Source organism: Choloepus didactylus, chromosome 4 (assembly GCF_015220235.1).
Source record: "Choloepus didactylus isolate mChoDid1 chromosome 4, mChoDid1.pri, whole genome shotgun sequence".
In the NCBI taxonomy this organism is placed as follows: Eukaryota; Metazoa; Chordata; class Mammalia; order Pilosa; family Megalonychidae; genus Choloepus; species Choloepus didactylus.
Genome location: NC_051310.1, coordinates 148,784,426 through 148,800,880, shown reverse-complemented (window position 1 = coordinate 148,800,880; position 16,455 = coordinate 148,784,426). Strand labels below are relative to the sequence as shown.

The 16,455-nt window shown below is 38.8% G+C and overlaps 1 protein-coding gene across 1 annotated transcript in view; it reads left to right on the top strand.

Moving 5' to 3' along the window:
* Nucleotides 1–2,354: 2,354 nt before the first annotated feature.
* The window catches only part of AVEN (apoptosis and caspase activation inhibitor), a 268,771-nt gene continuing 254,670 nt past the window's right edge, over nucleotides 2,355–16,455 (top strand). The window contains exon 1 of the mRNA XM_037834402.1: nucleotides 2,355–2,882. Within this exon, the coding sequence (XP_037690330.1) occupies nucleotides 2,631–2,882 (252 nt within the window). The 5' untranslated portion in view covers nucleotides 2,355–2,630. The remainder of the gene's footprint in view (nucleotides 2,883–16,455) is intronic.

The following is a 16,455-nucleotide window of genomic DNA, read 5'->3' as shown; positions in this document are numbered from 1 at the left end:
GACTAAATAAGGTAGCATTATTTATTTTTATACATGGAGAGAAAAAATGATAATCCTCTCATGTTTTTTTTCAGAAAAAATGTAACTTATGAGACTTTTGCTTTTGAAATACAGAACTCTTGCAGCATATCCACTGTATTTACATTTCAAGTTCTTTTTTAAAAAAGTGTATGCCATTTTTGAAAGAATAGTGTTGAGATCCTGATCTGAAATACTTGTTGGAGGGTTCAAAGAGGACTCATGGAATCCTGTCTTCACAAATCCACTGGATACTGACAGAAAATATGGCTGACTGGCAGTGATTATCCATACATAAAAATACTAATTCTCTATACAAGTGGTCAGCAAACTATGGTCTGTGGGCCAAATCTGACTGGTAGCCCATTTTTCTACAGCTGTGAGCTAAACATAGTTTTACATTTTTAAAGGGTTGTAAAAAAAAAAATAAAGACAAATGTGGTCTGTAAGCCTAAAATATTTACTATCTGGACTTTTACAGGAAAAGTTTGCTGACCCTGCTCTATAGAATAGCTATTGGGATAAGTATTAAACAAGGCACCACTGTAATGTGCCAGTACCATCAGCACTACTCATTTCGAAAATGAGGCAGGTCTGTTTGAGTATATACATTTCCAAAACATAATTAAATCTCATAAGCAGCATGGCTACTTAACTCTAGCCCTTTGTGATTAAGCCTTTACATGAAATCACAGCATTCTTAGGGGCCGAAGTAAACAACCATGAAGTATTTCAATTACTGAACTCCTCAGCAGTTGGACACCACTTATCTTAAAATCCATAGATACTGCCAATGGAAGGTGATATTGCTGCATAATTTAAATAACATTTATAAAAACATGTTTAGACATCCCAATATTATGATCCTTTTGACAGAGCCTAATCTGCACAAACAAAACCACTCATGAAAGCTGTACCAAACCATGTCTGTTCCTGGTCACACAAGCGGAATGAGGTCCAGGTTGTCCAATATCTCTCTATATCTCCTGTTAGCTCCTTCACGATGTGCAGGGAAAAGGATCAAATTCTTGTTACTATTCCCATCTTCTTTTTCCTTAGTATTTTCCTAGGGGTGGGACTACTGAATTTGAGAGCTTAGCCTGGAGATGAATAACTTAATCCTGAATACCACTGACAGTCTTAATTTTACAAGCAGAGACAAGGGGGAAAAAAGGGAGACAAACGGCATGGAGGAATAATAAAAAGGGAAGGCTGGGAAAAAGTAGAGAGGGAAAAAGAAAAACAGAGGTACTGTGAAGAAGTGTATACTGACAAAAATGTTAAGATAATGAACAGAAAAAAATAGAGACAATGTTAAAAAATACTGTTATCCTGACTTCCTCCCCTAATTCTCCTTCCCCTGCCCCATCTTCCCTCTCATAATTAATGGCATCATTGTCTGTGAGGATACTCAAGCTAAGAAATCTGGGCATCATTCCTAGCTGCTTCTCACTCCTTAAAGTGTAATGAGAGGTTCTGGGTGAAGGCCCAAAGGAAGAAAAGTTAGGCTCCACTTAAATGGGTCTCCAAAGGTTTTATGAGAAAGAGACCCCCAAGCCAAGGCCTGATGGTTGAGCAGGAGTCTGGCTGGTTGATAAGTGGGAATGGGGAAGTTTCCATGCAGAGTGAACCACTGAAAGATTGTAAGCTGGAGAGAAATAATCATAAATATACTAAGCCTTATAGAGGACTCATTAGGCACCAAACACTTTTCTAAGTACTTTCCACAAATTATTACTTCATTTAAACCTTACAGCAGCCCTAAGACCTAAGACACAGAGATGTTAAGTAACTATCAAGATCACACAGCTAGTTAGTCATGGAGTGATTCAAACCCAGTTAATCTGGCTTCAGAGTATAAACTCTTAACCACCATAATCAGAAGCTCATTCCGGTGGAGGAGAATTAGAATGCTAGGCAGAGCCATTAGGAAACCATGGGAATAGTACAGAAGGCAGATAATTAGGGAGGGTCTGAGATAAAGCGAGAACCAAGGAAACAGGGTTGGGATAGATACGAGATGGGAGAATTGGTAGGACTTTGTGTCCAGTTGTAAGTTTTACATAACCCTTCTTGGAAAATGAGATATAGCAGAAGAAAAATTAACTCACTGGGGTATGCCCCACCACAAGTTAATCAAGGATAACATTTTGGTAATATTCTTTCAGACTTTTTTCCTATGCAAACACACACACAATGATATTTATTTTTCTTTTTCTTTTTACAAAAATGGCTTTATATTACCATACAAACCGTTTTTGTTTTACAACCTGTCTTTTCACTTAGTACGGTCCCTTCTCTACATCCATCTCTGATACCTAGACGTCCCCCCTCGGACTACCCCCTCCCCAGCCCGTCCTCCACTTCCAGCTCGCACTGGTAGGGTCTTTCCTCTGAAACCCCTGCCTTGCCCGGATTCCGCACCCCGCCAGGACCACGGGCCGCCCCGCCCCCGCCACGGCGGGCTCCGTTCCAGGTCCCGCAGCCCCACGCCTCGCGGCCGCCGGGGCCCAGTCTTTCGCGGCTTCTCCGTGAGGCCGGCTTCCGGTGGGGCAGGAGCGTCTCCGCGGCGGCCCGGCGCCGGCGCGCTCAGCAACGCCAACGGCAGTCAGATGCAGGCGGAACGAGGAGTCCGGGGCGGCCGTGGGCGGCGGCCCCACCGCGACCGGCACGGCGGGGACCGCGACCGGGATAGGGCGGGGGCCGCCGTGGCGGTAGCGAGAGACTGTGGCGGGGACGGCGGCGGCGGTGGCCGCCGGGGCCGCGGTCGGGGCTTCCGCAGCGGCCGCGGAGGCCGTGGAGGAGGCGGCCCGCGAGGTGGCCGCCGGGAGCCGAGAGGCCGGGGCGCCCCAACCACCGCGCCGGTAAGGAACCAGGCCTTTTGAGGAGGGGTTGGGGGTCCGGGGTCAGGGCCCCGAGTGAGCCTGCGGGACGCCCGTGAATCGGGCGGCGGTGACTGTGGCGGCGCCTGCGCGGGGCGGACGGAGGGCGGCGGGGGCGCGCGCAGGGTGTGCTCGTGGAGCTTCCGCTCTGCGAGCCGCTTGCTTCCTGCGTGTGGGGGTGACGGGAGACGGCGGGGTCCTTCGGCTTTCCCAGCCTGTCAAGGGCAGCCGTGGCACCGGAAGGTTCAGAACCCAGGGGCCGAGGCTGTGTGTCAGGGCTGCAGGTCCTAGGTTCCCGTCCGGTTCGGGTGGGGTGTCTGTGATAAACCCTTATGGGGGCACAAGCAGGGGGTCTCAGGTGCCAAGATCTGGGTAGCCTCACCCTGCGGTGGAACATACCTGTATTAGGAGGGAACGGTTTTCTGGGTCTGTTTTGGTCACTGTTGTGGCAATACCTTGCATATGGTTAGCGCATAATAATAATAAAAATGTTTCAATGAATGAAGGAATGCCCCCTACTGGTCTTCACCTTTGCGGCTGGCGACAGATGCTTTATGGGAACTTAATAGGATTTGTGGGCGTTTCTCTTTTATTACACATACGTGTAGAAATCAGGGGTCACTTGAAATTTTTTTTTTTAAGTTTTTGATCTTTTTGAATTTTAAATTTAGAATGTTTCAGCAGCCAGGTTTGAAATTTAATAGTAATATGATTGATCTGATTCATACATTCATAGATGAAAATTTCTTAAAGGTCAAAACAAATGCTTATTCATATCCCTGTGATAGGAGTTAGTTAGCTTTCTGTTTAGATTTCTTTTTATGTTCTGTTATTTTAACATTTTTAGTACAAAACTGCACTTATATTTTGAATTCTTATGTCTATAAATAAATCCATATATTCTTTTGATTGAAGCAAACTTTCCTACTGAAATATTTTTGGTATCTTAAGGTTATATTAGGTAAAATGCCCCTAAAGATAGTCATTGTGTACAGAAATACAGAATTGGAAAAAAAATAAGTTATATACAGCCAAGTATAAAGCTTAATATACTTAACCTTATTAGGGTTAAGGTAGGCAATAAAAATTGAATGAGATATAAAGAAATGTTTAGGGTCAGTTCCCTTGCCAGTTTGAGAAAGGAAAGGAAGGAAGCTAAGACCAATATAGTGCCTAGTAGATGTCACATTTTGACCTTAGAACAACTCCAAAATATATATGCTTGGTCATTTTTGTAGGTTACCCGACTTGTCTAAGTTTCCATAGCTAGTGGCAGAGCTGGAATTTACACCTAGAATTCGTTGACTAGGTATGCCAGGCTGCCTTTGAATAGTTGTATATTATCTCTTACATTTTTATGAAGCAGTTACCAATTTACTGAGAACAAAGTAGGAACACTTGGGGACAGGGATAATCTTTTAATAATTATAATAACAGTACCCTCTTTACCTACTACAGTGTCCCACACACAAGTCGCTTTTACTTGTTGAATTGAGTGAATGAAGGTGCTATTGTCTTATTCATCACTGTTGAACCAATTTAAGTAAAATGATGGTATGTCAGTTAGAGAAAGGGTAATATGACTTTTTATTGCTTTATGCTAATATTGTAATTCATTCTACTAAAATTTTAGGCTTTTATCCCTTGTAAGATGCTCTTAAAATTCCATTTTCTACTTTCTTTTAGGATTTTCTCACTTTACAGTTTAATGATTAAACGTGTCAGCATCTGTAAAATGCTTGCTACAGCGCTTGGGGCATAAATGATAGCTGCAGCTACCACCATTACTACCGCTGCAGCCACCATTGTGTTTTCAGTCAAAGCTGGAAGATGGGATGGTAGAAAGATTATTCCTTCATTTTGGTTTGGTTAGTAACTGTTTGGGATTGAATTATGTCCCCCACAAAAGGCATGATCAGGTCCAAACTCCTGGTCCTGTGGGTGGTGAACCCATTTCTAAATAGGACTTTTCAAGATGCTGTTAAGTTGTGCCCAAACTGAATGAGGGTGGGCCTTAATCCAATTTGCCTGAAGTCCTTATAAGCAAAGAAATTGAACTTGGAAGCAGAAACGACAGGGAACAGCCAGAAGCTGGAAGTTAATGGAACCTGGAAGAGAAGAAGACACGGCTATGTGCATTGCCATATGATGGAAAAGCCAAGGAACTCCAAAGATTTCTGGCCAGCCAGAAGATACTGACTGTGCTGGTTTGGATGTATTATGGCCCCCAAAACGCCATTATCTTTGATGCAGTCTTGTAGAGGCAGACATATTAGTGTTGATTAGATTGGAGTTCTTTGATTGAGTGTTTCCATGGAGATGTGACTCATTCAACTGTGGGCGTGACCTTTCATTGGATAATTTCCATGGGGCTATTGCCCCACCCATTCAAGGTGGGTCTTAATTGGATCACTGGAGTACTTTAAAAAGAGACACACAGCCTAGATGCTGGAGCAGCTGTGAGTGACATTTTGGAGAGGAACTGAGAGTGACATTTGGAAGAGCAGCTGCAGCTAAGAGAGGACAAAACACCCCAAGAGCAACACTTTGGAGAACGACATTTTGAAACACCACCTGGGAGCAAGCAGATGCCAGCCATGTGCCTGTCCAGCTAACAGAGGTTTTCTGGATGCCAATGGCCTTTCTCCAGTGATGCCTTACCTTGGACACTTTATGGCCTTAAGACTGTAAATTTGTAACCAAATAAACCCCCTTTATAAAAGCCAATCCATTTCTGGTATTTTGCATAACAGCAGCAGGAAGCAAGCCTTCTAGCTTCTGAACCCATGAGCCAATAAATCCCTGTGGTTATGTCAACCCATTGTATGGTATTTCTTTTAGCAGCTGAGAAACTAAAACAGTGACCTCTAAGGTCTCGTCCACTTTTCAGAGTCTGAAGTTATTGCTCATAATTTAGTCTTGCTAGATATACCATTCTTGATACCTAAACATTAAATGAGACAAGACTGACCTATCCAAAGCTTCTTTGCTCTCATATTCAATTGCACATTTATGTCCCGAATGGAGATTAACTGACGATCTTAAAGAAAAAATCGTAATTCTTTCATCTGAGCCTGGAAATTAGAAATAGTAGGCATAGAAGAAATGCTGTGAATAGGCCATGTTTGTGAAAATCATTTTTTTTCCCAATAATACCTTTGCAATGGTAACCATAGTATTCAGATCATTATTAAAATATAAATAGCCTTAGGATAGGAGTTACTGCATAAGATCTAATTGCCAAATTTTCAGTAAGTGCAATGAAAGGTCTTTGAGAGCTATGGGAAAGTCTTCCTGGCTTTAGTCTTGGGACAAATTAAACGATTGTAGTATATTTTCCAGAACTTGATAGTCAATGTACTTTTAAGGTTGTCCATAATTTTAGGATATTATGAAAACAAAGAGATTTTTTTAACCTCCAACAGAAGGAATAAAAAGCAAATACCGCTACAAAATTGCAGTGGCAAAGTCTAATCTGATTCCTGATGACACTTTGAATCAAATAAATGCAATTTTATTTTGCTTACAAATAAAACAAATAAAGCTCGTACAAACTTGCTGATAAAATAAGCTAGTATTATCAGTACATTCTCAAAACTCCTCATAAAAACAGCTTAACTATATGAAAAGACAGTTCTCTGAAGAGGAAATACAAATGGCCAAGAAACATATGAAAAAATGTTCAGCTCCACTAGCTATTAGAGAGATGCAAATTAAGACCACAATGAGATACCATCTCACACCAATTAGAATGTCTGCCCTTAAACAAACAGGAAACTGCAAATGCTGGAGAGGATGTGGAGAAATTGGAACTCTTATTCATTGTTAGTGGGACTATATAATGGTGCAGCCACTCTGGAAGTCAGTCTGGCACTTCCTTAGAAAAGGAGATATAGGGTTACCCTTCGATCCAGCTATTGCACTTCTCGGTATATGCCCAGAAGATCTGAAAGCAGTGACATGAACAGATATCTGCACGCCAATATTCATAGCAGCATTATTCACAATTGCCAAGAGATGGAAACAACCCAAATGTCCTTCAACAGATGAGTGGATAAATAAAATGTGGTATATACACAGGATGGAATACTATGTGGCTGTAAGAAGGAATGATGTCGTGAAACATATGACAACATGGATGAACCTTGAAGACAAAATGCTGAGCGAAATAAGCCAGGCACAAAAAGAGAAATATTATATGCTACCAGTAATGTGAACATTGAAAAATGTAAAACAAATGGTTTATAATGTAGAATGTAGGGGAACTAGTGATAGAGAGCAATTAAGGAAGGGGGGATGATAACCCAATAAGAACAGATAAGCTATCGTGGATAAATTTAATGTTCTGAGAATGCCCAGGAATGACTATGGTCTGTTAATTTCTGATGGGTATGGTAGGAACAAGTTCACAGAAATGTTGTTATATTAGGTTATTTTCTTGGGGTAGAGTAGGAACACGTTGGAAGTAAAGTAGTTATTTTAGGTTAGTTGTCTTTTTCTTACTCCCTTGTTATGGTTTGTTTGAAATGTTTTATTTATTTATTTTTTTTAGTTTTTTTTTGATATAGTTGATTTAAAAAAAAAAGTTAATTAAAAAAAAAAAACAATGAAAAAATATGCAGAGCCCCCTTGAGGAGCTGGTGGAGAATGCAGGGATGTTGGGCTTCCCCACCTCGATGGTTGCTGATGTGCTCACAGACATAGGGGACTGGTGGTTTGATGGGCTGAGCCCTCTACCACAGGACTTGCCCTTGGGAAGACTGTTGCTGCAAAGGAGAGGCTAGGCCTCCCTATAATTGTGCCTAAGAGCCTCCTCCCTAATGCCTCTTTGTTGCTCAGATGTGGCCCTCTCTCTCTAGCTAAGCCAACTTGGCAGGTGAAATCACTGCCCTCCCTGCTACGTGGGATGTGACACCCAGGGGAGTAAATCTCCCTGGCAGTGTGGAATATGACTCCTGGGGAGGAATCTAGACCTGGCATCATGGGATGGAGAACATCTTCTTGACCAAAAGGGAGATATGAAAGGAAATGAAATAAGCTTCAGTGACAGAGAGATCCCAGAAGGAGCCTAGCGGTCACTCTGGTGGGCACTCTTACGCACAATATAGACAACTCTTTTTAGGTTCTAATGAATTGGAATACCTAGCAGTAAATACCTGAACTATCAAACTACAATCCAGAACCCATGAATCTTGAAGATGATCATATAAAAATGTAGCTTATGAGGGGTGACAATGTGATTGGGAAAGCCATAAGGACCGTACTCCCCTTTGTCTAGTTTATGGATGGATGAGTAGAAAAATGGGGGAAGGAAAAAAAAATAGGCACCCAGTGTTCTTTTTTACTTTAATTGTTCTTTTTCACTTTAATTTTTATTCTTATTATTTTTGTGTGTGGTAATGAAAATGTCAAAAATTAATTTTGATGATGAATACACAACTATATAATGGTACTGTAAACAGTTGAATGTATGTTTTGTTTTTGTATGACTGCATGGTATGTGAATATATCAATAAAAATGAATTTAAAAAAATAGCTTAACTAGGTGGGTTGTATAAACTAAGCAATGTACCTGGTAATGATGACACTTGTATAAAATGTAATAGAAAGAAAGATATGCTGATGCTTCAAATGTATCTTATTTAAGAAATCAGTTAAGTTTAGTAAGAAATATAAAAGAAATTTTTATAACCTGGATTACCTGGATTTCAAAGAATCTGGCTTTTTAATTACTTTGTCCTTTGTTACCCTAGTATGTGGAGGAATTTGAATTTGTAGTGGCTTTGTTAATGTCAGGCAGTATATTCTGTGAGTATATTACATAATCAGGTTAGTAAGTGCTGTCATGTATAGGAAAGACATAATTCTTAGTTTCAGAGAGTTTATATTCTAGTTAAAATATACTTGTACCAGGGCACAGTATAAAACAGTAGTATTTAAAATACCTGCCACCTATCTGAATAAAGAAATAAAGATGCTGGAAGAATTTTAAAAAGCAGATAAAAAAATTAAAAAAAAATTCATAATAGAGTTACATAAGAACTGGCTGTCCACCTGCAGGATTCATTAATGTTTATACATCCCTGTAGTTCTCTGTGATGCAAACTGCTAAATAAGAAGCATGAATGGATAATGAAAAACTACAGATCTTTTAAAGTTATTCCAGTCTATTGCCTTCTATCCTTTGTTTTCTCTTTAGACATTTTGTAACAGTTGAGCCATTTTCTTTCTCCTTTAGACTACTACATATATGTGGCTTATCAGTAGAAAACAAAACAAAGTAAAACTTAACAACACAACTTCTAGATCTTAATTTGTCAAGGTAACATGGTTAAGTGCATTGCGTCTTCTAATCTCTTGCTCTAAGCTTACTGAATTTGGGTAAGCTATCATAAGACTACTTATCTTCACTGAACACCCACTAGAAGCATGATATTGTACTTGATGTATTCATTAAAAAATTTTTAAGCAAATACTTGGATTAATCAGGGTTATATATTTTTTTGATGCGCTATCAGCTGAGAGGAAAACAAGACTTATTGGCACTTTAGGACAATTTTTTTTTTCTTTTTTCCTCTCTGTAGTAATAATAGTAACTCACATTTATTGAGCACTTAGTGTGAGAAGAGAAAACCGAGGCACAGTTAAATAACTCAGAAAGGTTAAGTAACTTAACTAAGGTCACTCAGCCAACAAATTGCAGAGCCTGGATTCAACAAAGGCCTTTTGGCTCAGAGCTTGTTCTTTCAATTATAACTCTGCACTGCCTTTGAGATCTGAAAAGGAGGTGTGGACGAGTGTTGAATGGTTCTTTTTCATTTCACTTAACTTCTTTTTCCAGATATTTCAATATAAGGAATTATTGATATATTTAGTTATTGTAGATGTCAGCAGATCTTTGCTTTCTGCTGGATGTTTATATGGCAGCTGCTCATATTCATTTTTTGATTATTTATATCCAATAAAAGATAAGACAGTGGTTTATAGCTGTATTAGGAGAGCAGAACTTGGAGGCACTTTTTTTCTGACCAAACTTTTGTTTTGGAAATGATAATATACATCCCATGCTTGAGTTATAACTGATACTAGGTACCTTTGACATTTTCACTGTTACTATTTTACTCAGTAAAAGGGAAATCTCTGACTTTGATGTTCAAGTTTAGTGGGAATCTGAAAGAAGAAACTGTCAAATTAAGTTGCTGACAGGTTTCTAAGGCACTTGCTCCTTTGTTGTTGATGAAAGGAGTCACTCTTATTTTGTTAGCCAGATAGATTGAAGGCCTATTAAACCTTCAAAATCAAATGACAACCTCCAGCCTATATGTGCAAGTTTGGATGTATTATGTCCCCCAAACGCCATGTTCTTTGATGCAGTCTTGTGGGGGCAAATGTATTAGTGTTGATTAGATTGGAAATCTTTGAGTGTTTCCATGGAGATGTGACTCAATCAGCTGTGAGTGAAATGTTTGATTGGATAATTTCCATGGAGGTGTTACCCCACCCATTTAGGGTGGGTGTTAATTGGATCACTGGAGTCATAAAGGAATTCACAGACAGAAGGACCTCAGAGCAACTGAGACTGATATTTTGAAGAGGAGCTGCAGCCACGAGGGACACTTTGAAGAATGCACAGGAGCAGCTGTAAGTGACATTTTGGAGAGGAGCTGCAGCTGAGAGATAATTTGAAGACTGCCCTTGAAAGCTGATATTTTGGAGAATGCTATTTTGAAACTCAACCTGGGAGCAAGCAGATGCCAGCCACGTGCCTTCCCAGCTTACAGAGGTTTTCCTGGACACCATTGGCCTTTCTTTGAAGAAGGTACCCTATTGTTGATGCCTTACCTTGGACACTTAATGGCCTTAAGACTGTAACTTTATAACCAAATAAACGCCCTTTATAAAAGCCAATCCATTTCTAGCATTAGCAAACAGGAACACTATACTTTCCCCTTTTCAAGAAAGCCTGAAGCACAATAAATCAAAGCTAAATGTCAATAGAGGGGGATGTAAGGGAGAGGTATGAGATTCTTGTTGTTTCTCCTTTTTTATTTTTTTATTCTTTTTTTCTTCTTTGCGGAAGAAATGGAAATGTTCTCATACAGATTGTGGTGATGAATACATAACTATGATTATACTGGGAGCTGCTGATTGTTAACTTAGGATAGATTGTATGGTGGGTGAATATAACTATATAAGAAACAAACAGAAAGATACAAGAGCTGGAGAAGATGTAGAGACAGAGGTATACCTATTCACTGTTGGTAGGGAAGTAGAATGGTGCAGCCCCTCTGGAGGGCAGTGTGGTGTTTCCACTGGAGGCTAAGTATAGGGCTGCCATATGATCTTTCAACCCTGTTGTTTGGTATATACTTGGAAGAACTGAAAGCAGGACACTAACAGGCATTTGCACAATGGTGTTTATGGTGGCAGTATTCATAATTTGCAATAGATGGAGGTGGCCTAAAGGTACATCGTTGGTTGAACAGAGGGGCATACCGTGGTGTGTACATACAGTGGAATATTGAGTGGCTGCAAGGGGGGAATGAAGTTATGAGGCATGCAACTAGGTGAATGAACCTTGAGGACATTATGTTGAGTGAAGTAAGCCAGAAATGAAAGAACAAATATTGTAAGGCCCTACTAATATAAACCAACTATAATGAGCAAATGCTGAGTATTGAATTCAAGAGCAAATGCTGAGTATTGAATTTGAGAGCATAGGTTTTCAGGGGATAGAACATGGGCAGAGATTGGGCAATCAATGTTTCAGGGGTACAGAATGTTCAGTAAAGCTTATTGTAAAGGTTCCTAGATTATAAGCTCTTACAGCAGTCACATCTATCCCTGAGTTTTAACTGTCATTTAAGAGATGTTTATTCGGTACAAAATTTATATTCTGTAGCACACTATCTAATTTAACCTGTATGATCAGTTTATTTAAACAACATAATTACATGGAACCTAGAATAGGGAATGAGATCTTGTAATTCTGTACAGGTTAATGTAATATCCTATTACAACCCAAAGTATTTTGGGCAGAAAATAAAAAAAATATGCAGAGTCCCCTTGAGGGGCTGAGGAAAAACTTCCCCACCTGGGGAATTCCTGATAGTCTCTCAAGCATTAGGGACTCCCAATTTAATAAGTCAAGCTCTTGATCTTGGGGCTTGCCCTTATGAAACTTAGCCCTGCAAAGGAGACGCTAATCCTACTTATAATTATGCCCAAGAGTCACCTCCAGAGAACATCTTTTGTTGCTCATATATGGCCTCTCTCTCAGCCAAGTCTGCAAATAAACTCACTACCCTCACCTACGTGGAACTTGACTCCCAGGGGTATAAGTTTCCCTGGCAACGTGGGACATGACTCCCAGGGATGAGCCTGGCCCTGGCATTGTGGGATAGAGAATGCCTTCTTGACCAAAAGGGGGAAAAGACATTAAACAAAATAAAGTTTCAGGGTCTAAGAGATTTCAAATAGAGTCAAGAGGTCATTCTGGAGGTTATTATGCATTATATGGATATTCCTTTTTAGTTTCTCGTATATTAGACTAGCTGGAAGGAAATACTTGAATCTGTTGAATTGTAATCTGGTAGACTTGATTCTTGATGATGATTGTATAACTATATAGCTTTTATTGTGTGACTGTGTGTTTGTGAAAACCTGTGACTGACACTCCCTTTATCCAGTGTATGGGCAGGTGAGTAATAAAATAAATACAAAAAATATATAAATAATAGGGGGGAGAAGGGGGATGGGATGTTTTGGGTGTTCTTTTTTATTTTTGTTTTTATGTTTTTCTTTACTTTGGAGTAATGAAAATGTTCTAAAATTGATTGTGGTGTTGAATGCACCAGTATTTGATGATACTTTGAGCCATGGATTATATGCTTTGGGTTGATTATATAGTGTGTGAATATATCGCAATAAAATTGCATTAAAAAAAAAAAAGACTTACCAAAGCCATTTTAGAACAAAACAAAAAGAAACCTGAAGCAAATTGGGTGAGAAATTGAATGTACTTAAGTGTCCCAAGAGAAAATTGCCTTAAGATTAGCTCTTGGTAATCCATGGCATTGGCCTCTATCTTGCTGCTGCAAACTATTGTTCAAACATCGTAACTTCTTTGGCATCATTGTCCTTGTTCACTGGACAAGGAAATAACTGTTTTGAGATCTGCTTTTCACACATATCATTATTTCACTAACACATTTCCATTATTGTCATGGACCACTGATCTTCTAACTTTTTGCTTGGTTTCTTGCCTAATTTTTTTTTGAGAAACTATGTATCACACTGTACTTTGAAGTTCATATCTAACATTTTTTATCAGTGATTCAGTTTCAAAATATATAATTGCCAGCTATGTATATATTTACATTTTAGATAAAACTGTTACATCATTCTTATAAATGTACCTGATGGATTCTGAATACTATAGTGATTTGATATTCACATCATCCATGTAAAAAATAAATTCTTAAGCAGTCAGAAGATTTACATTGTTCCTTATTCTCCTTAACTTATATTTTTATTCTATGTCTCCCACAGAACATTATCCAAATGTCATATACTTTGGTACTTCCAAATGTTTTAGTGATCACCCTTTCATGCTTCCCTGAACAAATTTTGATTTAAAAAAGTGCCTTGTAACCTTAGAGCTTGGGTATAATTTTTTTTTGTTCTAGATTGATTATGACTTCATTGATTCATATACACTTGATTTTGATTAGCAATTATTAAACATAAAGGTAAATTTTCGTTATAAATGCGTCTCATTTTCCCTAATGATTTTAGATATCCATGGATGAATATTACTTGTTGCCTGAATGAGACAGGATTCAGCATCAATTTTGTTCCTAATTTATGTTTTTATAGATTTAGCACTGAGAATCATTGTTCGCTTTAATAGGAATACGGGAATGGTTGGAATTACATTATATAAATGTCACTCGATCTTTTTGAATACTCTTATTATATGTGCAAATTACCAATATAAAAATAATTGTAATGATTTATCAGTTGACAACTTGATTAGGTCGTCCTTCAGTTTTGTTGGAAGTAAAGAATTGGGAACTATCTGATTTGAAAAAGTACTTGTTACTTGGTTTTTAGGGTTATACTTTCTCAATGTCTACATCCATATTTAAGGTTGTCCCCTTGCTTGGGGCCCCGGGTAACGTACCACAGTCAGCTTGAGAAAGGCTGGGAGGAGTTGCCCTGTCTTCAGGTGCCTTCTTCGGTAGACTGCTTTTAGGAAAGAGAATGGAAACTGGGTATCTGGAACTTATTCCCTTGCAAGCATCCTTGCTCATGTACTGCTTAGAAAATCTGTAAGAACCCACAAGTGTATGCATATTCCATTTTGAACTGAAGATCACATTATCATCTTAAAAAAAAGTATTAGTAAGATAGTTTATTGCATGTATTTACCCAGAATTCTTTATTCTGGTTTTTGGCTATGCACCATTTGGAGAATATGGTTTTCAATTTTTGCCTTTATTAGTAGTGCTATGGTCTTAATTTTAAACTTTTCCTAGGATGGAAAATGGCTAGCCCATAATTAAAGATCACTGGGCTGTTTGGTGTGGGATTAGGCACCAAGCCCCTGCTACTTTTTTCCATTTTCTCCAGAAAAAGTAGCAACTGTTTTCACAGCACTGGGCAAGTGATCTCTAGAGTGGTTCTGTAAATCATTTGATCCTAAACATACTCACAGGTTTACTTACTAGCCTTTTTCTAGTGAAATTAATTTGAGTGGTTGTAAAGGCATTTTCAATTCAGATATCTCTTTCTTGATACACTTTGGAATATCAAAGGGAGAAATTAAGGCCATAATGACACATAATTATTTCTGTTTTATAGAAGCAACTGGTAACTTATTAGGGCCCTAGATTCATTCTCTTTTAACTTACTTTTTTTTTTTTTTGGAAGCCATTTATATGTGTGTATGTTGAAGTGCCAAGAGTAAATTCTTTAATGATTTAAATTTTTTTTTTGGATGGAAATAATCAACACCTTTGTTGGTTTGAAAATTTTCTATGAAGGCATTGTGGGGGCAGTGCTTTTTGTTATGGGTAATATTTCGCTTTTGAGTGAGTTTTTTCAAAGGATTCTGAAAAGAGCTACAAATTGATGTGCTCAATTTTATCCTGGTTTTGCTAGGATGCTGTTCTAGTTTGCTAATGCAGTGGAATGCAAAACACCAGAGACGGATTGGCTTTTATAAAAGGGGGTTTATTTGGCTACACAGTTACAGTCTTAAGGCCATAAAGTGTCCAAGGTAACATATCAGTAATTGGGTACCTTCACTGGAGGATGGCCAATGGCGTCCAGAAAACCTTTGTTAGCTGGGAAGGCATGTGGCTGGCGTCTGCTCCAAAGTTCTGGTTTCAAACTGGCTTTTTCCCAGGATGTTCCTCTTTAGCAACCTTGCTCCTCTTCAAAACGTCACTCACAGCTGCACTGAGTTCCTTCTCTTTGAGTCAGCTCATTTATATGGCTCCACTAATCAAGGCCCACCCTTAATGAGTGGGGCCACACCTCCATGGGAATATCTCATCAGAGTTATCACCCACAGCTGGGTGGGGCACATTCCAAGCAAATCTAATCAGCATCAAAACATCTGCTCCACAAGACTACATCAAAGATAATGGCATTTGGGGGACACAGTACATTCAAACTGGCACAGATGCCATTGTTAGAGTTTGAGCAACCTGATGTCTTTAGGCCTTAAATTGTTTAAATGACAGTTTCTCTGGAGAACTATTACAGGGATTTTGTTTTCTACCATCCACATCACATTATTGGTAACTGCAAACAGCATGAAAATTAAACTATATGTAGGGGATTAAATAGAATGAATTACCTGTTATAAAAATTTAATCCTATATTTGTGTCCTCTTGCCATTAAGAAGTGATCCAAATATGTCTGATCCATATTTCTTTACTACTAAGTCAAACTTATGTTGAAGGATAGCAAACATGTTTAATGTTAACCTAGGCAAGGGAAGACAGGCTTGTTGCAAGAAAAAAAAATCGTATATGCTCTTTTAGATTATCAGGGCTGTTATTCCTCCTTTTCTGTATTTAGGTAAGAGACTCTGTTAATGGATATGCTTTCCATGAAACAAACATACAATCATCATATTTAGACTCCTATAGTCTCTAACTTGGAATAAACCATTCTCAGCTACATTTTGGGAAAATTTGAAGTGTTTAGCAAATATTCCTTTTCAAAGTCTAAATTTCAGTGGTGGATTTGGAAGGCAAGCTAGAGTTCACATCCCAGTGAGCTGAATTCATGATACTGAGGACTCATCATCATTTTTTCTTTTACGACACGATAATAACATGTCTGGGGTTAATATGTGGGCAAATTAAAGCCTAGCCTTGAGTCTTATATTACTGGAGAAGGCTTAATTCTCTGTTACAGATGCACAGGCTTCAAGTTCTTCTAAAGAAATGATGATTTTTCTGGGAGCAGAATTTGATGAAAATGAGGATTTTTCTAAAGACAAAGCTTGGCTCCCTATTTTCCCTTACAATTCTTCAC